This window comes from Geospiza fortis, unplaced genomic scaffold, assembly GCF_000277835.1.
Source record: "Geospiza fortis unplaced genomic scaffold, GeoFor_1.0 scaffold147, whole genome shotgun sequence".
In the NCBI taxonomy this organism is placed as follows: Eukaryota; Metazoa; Chordata; class Aves; order Passeriformes; family Thraupidae; genus Geospiza; species Geospiza fortis.
Genome location: NW_005054372.1, coordinates 1256383 through 1267377, shown reverse-complemented (window position 1 = coordinate 1267377; position 10995 = coordinate 1256383). Strand labels below are relative to the sequence as shown.

Sequence of the window (10995 nt, the reverse complement as noted above, 5' to 3'; positions counted from 1 at the left end):
ACCACCCCTCAAAGACACAGGTCCAACTCTACAACACATGGGTACCTCAGTAGACTATTTAAAAAAAGACATTAAATTTTTTTATTTTAAAAAATAAAACTAAAACAAACAAACAAACAAAACCCACTAATCAACCAAAGCTGCTTTCACCCTTTGTGTTTGGGACAAGCTGTTAAAAGCAAGGTTGTCCAAAGCACAGGCTGGTTACTGGTCTCTGCAATCCTGTGGTCTGACCTACCAGGAGCTTAACACATGTGGGTAATAACACATCTTGGAACTGGGTAGCAACTGAAGAGCATTCTCTGGGAATTTCAGTGCACACACACCCTGATAACTGCTTAAAAGGGTGCAGCACTGTGTACATGTTTGTCTAAAAGCATTTGGAATTTGTGTTGCAGGGGGATACTATTTTGTAAGTGCAAAAAGGCTGCATGTGTTGGGAGGCTGCCTCCTGCCCCACATTTTGCTATCCACTGGGCTAAAAGGCCCACTCTCTAAAGTCTTACAGAGAATTATGGGTTTAGTATCTCTGACTGCTGCCTACTGCAATTTGCAAAGATGATTAAATGCAATGCCAGTACAGACAGACTGGGGAATGAGGCAGTGGAGAGCAGCAGCTGTGAAAGAGGACCTGGGAGTCCTGGTCAATGGCAAAAGCTGAGTATGAGTCAGCAGTGCCCTGGCAGACAGGAGGGACATCCATGTCCTGGGGTGCATCCTTGTGGATCCCTTCCAACTCAGGATCCTCTGTGACACTGTGATCCTCTGTGAGAGAAGAAATACTCTGTGGAAGAGGAAATATTCTTCCAGTGCTTCTGAAAAGCTTGGCCAGAGAAGATAGGCTGGGACAGATGATCAGGAGGAGAAGTTGCCTTTTTTTCTCCTCCATGAAACCAACAATGAAGCTGCTGTGCTCAGGAGGAGCTGGGAACAAGGAGCTCACCCAGAGGTAGGGAAGCACCCTGCAGGCAGTGGTGCCTGGTTTAGGAACTCCAGCAAGGTCCCTGCACTGTGCAGTCTGCAGTCTCCTTGGGTGATGGGGTCATTTGGGTTTGTAAAGGCTCAGAAGTGACAGAAAGCCACAGGGCTGTGAACACAGAGCCATCAGATCAATGTTGTGGAGCACAGACACAGCTCGTGAATCCTACTGTCTGTGAGGGAATTTTAACAATACAGTAGCATTTGCAAAGGAAGCCCAGAGGTATCCAAACTGCAGGAGGATCTATTACAAATACAGAATAAAAAGAATTATTCAGGCTGAGGAAAAACAGTAGCTGTCTCGAGATACATAAAAAAGGGCAATCCCTTTCCTCAGAGGGCCTGTGCAACTTAATTAGGACATGCCACAAGGGAAACAAACAGGAGAGACCAGAAGGGACAAGTCACAGCAACACATCACTGAGCAAAGGCCATTGCATGGCTGGATAGCTTTTATGTACATCTAAAATAAATAACACCTGCACAGAATTCTGACAACAGAAATGGGTGCTGTGCAGGAGGCTGGCTGAAGGGAAGGCTGACGTGGCTGACGCGGGGCAGAGAAGATTTTGACAACACTTAGAACAAAACCAAGAAAAACACAGGTTTCCACCCAAAAGCCCTGCCACAGGGCTGTCTGAGTGACAGGTCTCCCTGATGGTGGAGCAGGGCACTGGGCAGCCCACCAGGACTGTGCTCTGGGAAGGTGCAGGTGAGCTGCAGGAATCTGGAGTGGTTTTTTTATTTCATTTTGCAAGAAACGTCCTGCTTAAATTGCACTGCATTCAGAACATTTCCCAAAAGCATTTTGATCTTGCTGAACTGGCAGATTCTGACCAAAAATATCTCCTTTGCCTATTTTAGTAGTAACCATGGAAGCCAGCTTTGCACCGACATTCAGTTGGAGAGAGGATGGCGAGAGACAGCGGGGTGAATGCAGACAAGCTGGGAAATGAGGCTTCAGCAGTTTTTGTGGTCAGATCAGGAAGCATTAGCAGGCAAAGGGGAGAACTGGAATTACATGGGGCTTTAGAAGAAGGGACTGCAGGAAACCTAGAGAATTCACTGTTTGGAGAAACCAGGTACAGACTGGTATGTTCATAGTAACTAGATTAAAAATTACAATACTGAGATTTTTTTAATTACTTTTTTTTAAAGTTTAGCAGAAACACAGACACTTGTGTTACAGACCCTAGTTAAGCACATTGAAGAGGGAGAAAAAAATCTCTTATGTCCAGAAGGTACAAGTAATCACTGCCCAAACGTCTGGCACTTACAAAATTATGCAGGCAGGATGCCAAACTAGATGGACTTTGAGTAACACATGTTCCTAAATTTTCAAGCATACAGGAAAAGACAGGCCAAATTATTAAAAATTTAGTAATATAATATTGAAAACAAAGTACATCAGTTCTACATGTGTCATACTCCCAATTTATAACAAACAGAGAATTTCCTAGATTTCCTTACTCTTACGAAATAATTTGCAGGTCCTTCGCATATGGAACAACTCTGCAGAATGTAGTATCAGACATACTCCTTTTCTGGCAAGCAAGCAACAAATCATATTACAAAGAAAATCGCTCAGTTCCCAATGAATGGTTTCCCAAATCCCACTTGAAAAAAATTATTTTGGCCCTGCTTACTTACTGGGGTTAGTCAATAAGTCCTCCTGCCTGGTTTGGTTTTTAGCACATTTGAGCAAATTACATGCTGAAAAATGTCTAATTCATTAAAAACTGCTGCTACAGTGCTATGCAAATATTGCTCTTCGAGAAGCAAATTCCTCTGAGAACCTGCCCTAAACACTTCGCTTTAGACATAAACTGTGAGTTAATCCAGTTTGGATTTGAGATATATCACAAAAGAAGAAAAATAATCCCTGTTGTGCACAAGCGTGCCTTGTGCCGAGTGCGTTTCCCATGACTCAGCAGGGCAGGAGGAAAAAGCCGTGTCACGAACACGGCGATGAGGCAGCTGTTCCCTCGGCGGCTGCTGCACACAGACTGCACCGCCGTGCCCCGGCGGGACCGAACGAGCGCGGCCGGGGTCACCCCGTGCTCGCTGCAGCGCGGGGGGCAGTGATATTCACATACAGGCTGGGAGGAGGTGATCGATGATCGATCCTCCAGCGAGGGGCCAGCCCCGGTCCGGGCAGAGGGAGCCGAGTGCCGGGAGCGCGGGGCTCCGGCCTGGCGGGTTCGGGAGCGCGGGGCTCCGGCCTGGCGGGTTCGGGAGCGCGGGGCTCCAGCCCAGGGGGTTCGGGAGCTCCGGCCCGGCGGGGTCGGGGGGGGGGGGCTCGGCTTCCAGCTCGCTGCTCTTCCCGAAGAATAGCGTGTGGGCCCTTCTCCAAGCAAGCTCAGAGGAGCCTCAGTGCAAGTTGCTGGCAATTCGCTGCCAGAAGCCCGGCCTCGCTGCTCACAGCCTGCTACTGGCTTGGCAGCCGGCTGCATCCACCTCCAGCTGTGTGCATCCCCTCACTGTCTGGCCCTGACTCCCTGCCAGGGCTGGCAATGGACGTGGGAAGGCCGGAGCAGCCCCTTGTCACCGCTGCCCTCAGGCCACAGCCACGCTCCAGGTGAGCTCCCGGGAACACCTCGCACCATGGGATCAGCTCCTGCTGCTCTGCAGTTTAATTACCCACAGGTTTTCAAAACAAAAAGCATTAAAATCCAAAGACATCTGCCAAATTGAGAAAGCCAGAAAAGCTCCTGCCTATCTTGCATTTCTGCTTGGGGACCCCAGCCTACCCCCAAGCTGCAGCCCTTTCTCCTAAAAAGGTTCACTCAGCTCTTGAGCCCCTCAGAGGAAAATTTAAAGATTTAAAAAAAAAATATTTCAGATAAAATATTTAGGGCACTGGAGATTTTCATATCAGTTCATAAAAGATTTAAATACTAAAATGTAAATGGTGGTTTGGGTATTACTGCAAAGCAGCCTCAGGAATGGAAATTCAAGAAAAGTGTTGCAACCTACAAAGTTCAGGCAGTACTCTTAAAAGTATTCTTAAAGCCTGTTCCACCTGAGAGCTGCCAAAACCATAAATAAAATCAAATTCGCCAGCACCCTCATGCTGTGATAGAAAACAAGCATATCTACTTCAGTGGTTTCTGATGGAAGCTGAGACCATAAAAGAGGTAGGTGCCATTTCTGGGATGGGCTGAGAGCAACATCACCCATCCCACAGCATCCATGTCCTGACACTGGAAGCATATACATCTTCTGAGTGAACTACACTTTATTCCCAATGCCATGCTCAAACTCTTTCAGAGCAGTTAATTTTCCCTGAGAGCTACTGATGGGACCCATGAAGCCCTCTGTGGTCTGTGTTTGCAAATCCTTGCCCCAAAAGGATGACTTCTGCCTTTGTGCACATGATCCAAACAAATTCTTCAGCTACCACAACACTGGGCAGCATCTCCAAGACAAAGATAGGATTGGGAACTTAAGCATCAACTCTCAGGTCTCATGCTAGGCAGGAGGAGAACCCATCTCAATGTAGAAAGGTTTATTGCAATATGCATGTGCAACATGCATTGCAACATGGCCTCTTTTAACATACGGGTTTGCAGTATTCGGGGTCCTGTGATGCCTTCAGAGGCTATCTAGAACAGAGGCTACACAGTGTTAAAGGAATAAAACAGGTATTTATTAAAAGGCCTTCAAAGGATACACCTTGGGCAGTACAAGAGCCTAGCTGAGGCTACACCCAAGATGGACCCTGGCTCATGAGTTTTCACACTTTTATAAGTTTTGGTCCATTTACATGTTGGGGTTAATTGTCCAATTACAGATCCAGGTTGTGAAGCGCCATCCTCCCAGATTGCTCTCCTCACTTCACTGTTTGTACATTTTGGGCCTGAAGCTGCAATGGTGTCCTTGGTTCTTGGGCTAGAAAAGGATTGTTTTGTCTGACTAAACTGTGAGGAGAACTTGCTTACACTTTATATGAAGTTCAGAGTTATATACTAATGCAGTACAGATTCTGGAAAATATGAAAGCTAATCTTAAGGCATCAATCCCTCTTGGTCCAGTCTTGTTCCCTGGTCATCCCAGGGACAGCCAGGAGGAATCATCCACCCCTCTCACCTCCAAGTGTGCCCCTCCAGCCAGGACCCAACATCTCCCTTTGCTGCCTTCACCGTAAGCCTGCACTGCAATTGCTGTTATGTTCTTCATTGACTCCCACCTTCTCCCAGCTGTTTTCCCCTCACATTGGCTCCCTGCTGTTTATCACACACTACTCTGCTCCAGTCACCCTCCATCCACCAGGGTTCAGTTTATACTCCAGCCTTAGCATGCCACTCTGATCCATTGTTCTGGCTAAAACTAAACCAAGGAGTGTGTCCTTGCTTCCTCTTGTGGCTGCAGTGCAGTGCTGCCAGCAAACTCATCAGCCCAAGGACACATTTCCCAGCTGGCACAGGAGCATTCTGGCCAGCCTGAGGAAGCCCAGCTGCCTCCTTTCATAAGTTCTCCTGAACTAATGCACACCCACAAACCACATTTGGATGCAAACTTCTCCAGATTCTAGACCAGCTGTCCAGTACCACCAGTGGTTTTAAAATCCTGCCTGGTGCTTTTCATTCAAGGTGGCATTCAGTGTTGTGGCCCAGAGGATGTGCCCCAAGTACAGGTCTGTGCAGGGAAAACAGCATCATTTGCTTGGCTATAAATACCCCATGCAGTGTGGTTATTCACATAATCATTGACTATCTCAACTGGGAAAGGATCCATTAGGATCTTCAACTCCCTGCTATTCACAGAACTACGAAAAAATGAACCATATAACCAAGAGCATCATTTAGACACTCCTTGAACTCAGCCAGGCTTAGTGCCATGGCCACCTTCCCACAGCCTGTTCAGTGACTGACCACCCTCCCAGTGAAAAATGCCTTTCTAATGTCCAATCTGAACTTCCCCTGCTACAGATTTGGATGCAAGCAAAGCTAAGACTACACCAAAAGGAGTGACAGTGTACCTGCCATCATCCATTTCTCAGCTGAGTCAATTATGCAATCAAAAGGATTAATTTAAATTATGGATTAACTGGCCTCAGTTCACCTGTGGCAAATTAGCAAGCACTCAAATTACTTCGTTTTGGCAGAAAAACTGCCTTCAGTAAGTCAGCAAAGATTTTTCTGAAGAGTAACAAAACTGAAGAGCTACAGACCAGATTTTCAGCACTGGAGAGCTGAACCCATTTCCAGCTGAGCTTCATAGGGGACCAGCTTAAATAAGAAACCTAGCTGGGATGTTTGAGGGGGAAGTGCAGACCTGAAGTGTATGGAACCTAAAACCACCCAGATGCAGGAGACACACAGCGTGAAGATGCAAGTACAGACAAGCTGTCTGAAGGGAGTCTGTGGCAGATGTGAATGGCACCAGGGAATTCTAATTTTGTTTCATCCCTGAACATTCACTTGACAGATTTCTGCGCAGCCAGAAGGATCCCCATCTTCTTAGCAAGTCTTCAATGGCTCAGAAGGCTGAGATGCTTTTGTTATAAAATGCAGCTTTAATGAGTGTAGGACAAGGGACCTAAACAAAGAAACAAGGAACCACCATCTGATTGCGGAGAAATAAGACTAAACAATTTACAGAAAATCAAACCAGTTCACAGCACAGTGTCTCATTCTCTTTTAGGGGCCAATGTTTTCCATTCTCTGTGCAAACAGGAGGACACAGTGTTTCCCAGGAGAGGCATTTTCGTGCAACCGCTATTAGAAGCAATTGGCCAAGTCCAAAAGACTTTAAAAGTCAGCCCTCTTCTCCACCCACCTCACTCCCCTTATGGTAAAAACTACTTGGACTGGCTTTAGCTCCTCTTTTGCTGTGGTTTTAAAAGAGCTCAACAGCCTGATCCACAAACCTTGCCAAGCAAGGGCAGAAAAAGTACAACCGCCTCTTGTCAGCATCTCACCAGCTGTACAGATGAAAATATTCCCCGCTCTGACTTTACTGCCCAGTAGCAACATCCCAGGGCCTGAAGCCATTCAAGCAGACAAAAAATGCATCACAGGCAGCAGTCTAAAACATTCAGAGCTCATCTCATGGTTTTCTCCATTTGCAGCTTCTTTCCTTTCTGCACACTGCACTTCATGATAACTGGACAGGCAGATTATATTAAAGCTCATGCCTACTCTGTCAAATGATTTCTCATCAAGTCTCAGCAGGCTAATCATTCCTTGAGGCCTCTTCTGGAGTGTTTTATCACTTTTTGCGAATCCATTAAGGAGAACTTAAGTGAAGTGCTGATCTGGCAGGGCCACTGAGCACACAAGCTGGAGTGAGTGGACAGCCCAACACACATGTGAGAAATGAGGGCTTCAGACATTCTCTATAAATGAGACAAGACCAACCTTTATCCATTTCTTTGGCTGTAAAAACCAGCCTAGCAAAACGACAAAAGGTGTTTTCTAAAATAACATCCTGCCTTCCTGAAAACAAAAGAGCAAGTCTGACAAGAGCTGCTTGATGTTACACAAAATATTCCTGTGGAATTCTCTGATCTTCTCTGCCTGAAATCTGGAGAATACCACAAGCAGCCACCAATTACCAGCCACTGTAGCTTCTGTTGATCCCTGCTTTAACCTGCTTCCACAATAGCCAAATTCTTCCATCAACAGATCTGTAGCTTCATCCCTGACCTCTGATCCAGCCAGCGCCTCTCTGGGTATTGTACACAGCTATCAGATAACAACAATTGACATCCAGCCTTCCTCCAGCCTCGGGGTAAAAGCCATAACCACTGGGGCATGGCAGACCCCCAGATGAAAAAATTAATGTGCTTTTTCTGCAGTGCCTTGCAGAGTTAAAGGAGTCATTTATCCAGACATGAAAGCTGAAAGAAAGGTCCAAAAAGCTTTTTTTTTTTTGTTTTGAAGCAAAAGAAAACACCCCTTGGAATGGCAGAACCAGACACTTCACTCAGTAATAAAATTTATAGGCCCAAAAGCAGGATCAGACTTACACTACCTAGTGTTTGGTTTGAAAAAATATACATTTTGAAGCCTCTTCTACTGTGAAAGCAGAAGAAAGCCTTGAATACTGGTCACCAGAACTATCAGGATTATTTTGAGAGTATTGTATTCATCTCATTACTGTAAATGTTTTAGAAACATTTTTGTGCTATATTCTACTCTGCCTCCCTATGTTGTTTACAAGTTCCCATCTAAGCCTTTAAAATACTACAGGCAGTGTGAGTTTCTGGAATCAGCCAAAGTTTCTGGAATCATTCTCATTTTAAAGACAATTTAGATGCCTCTCAATACTTTCAAAGTGCTACAATGAGAGAAAGCAAGATCAGCTTTGGTTTAGATTATTAACATAATATGATTGCAGTGCACTCAGAAATGGTAAAAAAATCAACTCTCTTTCATTCCCAATTGCTCAATTCAGTTTGAAACCACAGTAAAAATGTAAGCAAATCTTGTGAATAAGGTTTTCATTTGAACTTGACAGAGAGCAAACATCTGTGTTGCTATTTATTTACACACACACATATAAATACATGCAGTTTTCATACTTATATATAATACACATGCTCATTATTTTACCTGGTTGCTTTCTAACAGTAACTGTTCCTATGCAAGTCTTGGAAAAGGAGAAGAAAGAGCAGCTGAAGCAAGACCAGGCCGTGGCCTCACCACAGAGCCCAGGGAAAGGTCTCTACAGGCACATTAAACCTCACAAAGTGGAAAAGCATTGTATTTTCCCTCCAAAAACTCAGAAATGCATTGCATGTTCTTAGAGACTGCACCATCTCAGGACAAAACCAAGACTACTAAAAATCAAAACCATGCTTGGATGCCACAAGTTGTTTTTCTGTGTCCTGTAGTGTTACATAAGCATCACCAAAAAAAGAAATTACTTTGCCTGTCTTTAAAGCAATATTCTCATCAGGGAATTCTGCAGGTAAAAGCTTGGGGAAATAATAAGTCCAGTATGGACCTGCAAGAAGGCCTGTCCCCCATGAGGCACAAAAAGTTGCTGGACTCATAAAACCATGAAGAAAAAGGTCAACACATTTTAAAATACGCCCCTTCAGCCTACTGGCTAAAATCTCTGAAATGGTCCATCCCCAGAGCACCCCCAGAGCCTTCCTTCCATCAGAAGGAATCAAATGGTTCAAGGACAAAGCCTTGCCAGGTAAACCCTGGGAAAACTCAGGTCAGTGATCACAGAGAGCAGGCGTCACATCAGGGGCTCCTCTGCCCAGGAGGTACCAACCTGTAAAGTGGCTCCCCACAAGGGACTGAAACAGTGACCAACTCGACCTCCTCTGGCTGAAGAGAAGACAGCACAACACCTTCAAGCACTCACAAGTTCCAGCCCTGACCCACTTGGCTCCATTCCCTTCCCCAGCTTTTCAGAGGAGCAGAAGGAAAGCACAGGCTCAACCCACAAACCTGCCCTTTTGTAACTGTAAGAATTTTATGGTGTGGGAGAAAAGCTTCAGTACCTGCTGTCCTAGGAACAGAAGATCCTCCATGAGCCTTAAAGTCACTGCAGGACTCCTCACAGCAGATCACAGACCCAGAGCAGAGCTTCACATCTGGGGAGAGAGAGTTTGGCAGGACAAGGCTCCATGTGGGGAGGGGACTGAGGGGACATTTCCTACCAACCCAGAGGGTCACCCGCACTCTGCCAGGGCTGTCTTGAAAAGGTCTAGAGAAGCGGGTTTGGTTTAGTTTTCAAAATCTAGCCTTTCAAACTGCACCAACAGAGGCCGTCCCCATTCCCCAGTCCAACCTAAGTAACCTGAATCAGCCCATAAGCCTTCAACAAACTCATACCTGTGTCCTGAAAGCTGCTCACTTGAAGCCTAAAGAATATGACAGACACTCTCACCTGCCCATCTCACCACTGCCAACCAAAGATCTCTTTAAAAGTCGTTCCAGTCTCACCCAGGGCACCAGCAGATTTAATTTTCCCTGACTTTTCTCATCTGCCCAACTTCTCCATTAGCAAGTTAACACTCAATGCTCAGCCTGCTGTCCTTCAGAGGATCACAAATCTTTCTTTAACATATGGTGGGTCCTGAAGGTACTGTAGTTGCTATTTTACACAAAGAGACAAGCAAAGGCGGAAAATTCTAAAGCTTCTAAATAACTGTGAAACTGAAGTAATTTTCAAAAGAGAACTGGACAGTCCAGAGCTGAAGTTAACCTTGCACGTCCTTCAGTCACATCTCACAATGAAACACCCTCAATTCACTTCAGGCAAGGTCCTCAAAGCCACACAGGGACCTGAAGAATATCACAACAGGACATTCCAAATCTAAAATGCAGAGCTAAATGAGCCATGACTTCTCCCCTCCTCCAACCCAACAGTCCACAGGAACCAACTTTTTCACCAAAAGAAGGTTTTTGGGTACCTCAAGTTTCCTTTCCTCCGTGCTGAGATCCAGACATTGTGGCCAACCTGAACCTCTCAGCACTGATGCCTGTGAAGCCCCCTTGGGTCTGGGGAGTCCTGGGCACAGCCAGCTCTCCTCAGCTGGCTCTGGGGTCCGTGTGAGGGAGCAGCCACTCGAGTTCCATTTAAAGATGTGGCTGGGGCAAGAGGGTGTGGCTGGGGTGGCACCAAAACAGCACTCGCTGCCAGGGCAAGGTGGTTGCAACCTCTCCCTGTGGATAGAGGCACTGGGTTTGGACTCTGCCTCCAGGGCTGGTTTTGATTTTTATCCAGAGATGTTTTAATGCAAATTATATAGTAAGCAGCCTTGGGAATGCTGCCAGATACCTGCTCCCCACCTCCCTCAGGTAGGAAACAGTCAGGCCCCCACTTGCTTCTCCTCTCTGGGTCTGTGAATCCTTCTCTGCACCATGGCACAACTTCAATAGGAAGGGCTGAGAGGTTGCCTACAGCCTGGGAAGGGACAGGTGGATTTGAATATCCCTTGGGAGAAGGAGGACCCAAACCCAAGTTCGACCACTTCTGAGATGAATATTAAAACCATTAAGTTATTATATGAAAACCACCACACCAATCATTTGTATCTTAAGCAGCAAG

At 45.9% G+C, this 10995-nt stretch overlaps 1 protein-coding gene across 3 annotated transcripts in view; it reads right to left on the bottom strand.

The window, feature by feature from the left end:
- MSANTD1 (Myb/SANT DNA binding domain containing 1) overlaps window positions 1–10995 on the bottom strand; it is a 57039-nt gene that overhangs the window by 24403 nt on the left and 21641 nt on the right. The window contains exon 2 of one of the 3 annotated variants that reach the window (XM_031060080.1): window positions 9443–9535. The exons of the other annotated variants lie outside the window; for them this stretch is intronic. Within the exon in view, the coding sequence (XP_030915940.1) occupies window positions 9443–9535 (93 nt within the window). The remainder of the gene's footprint in view (window positions 1–9442; window positions 9536–10995) is intronic. 3 annotated transcript variants of the gene reach the window in all.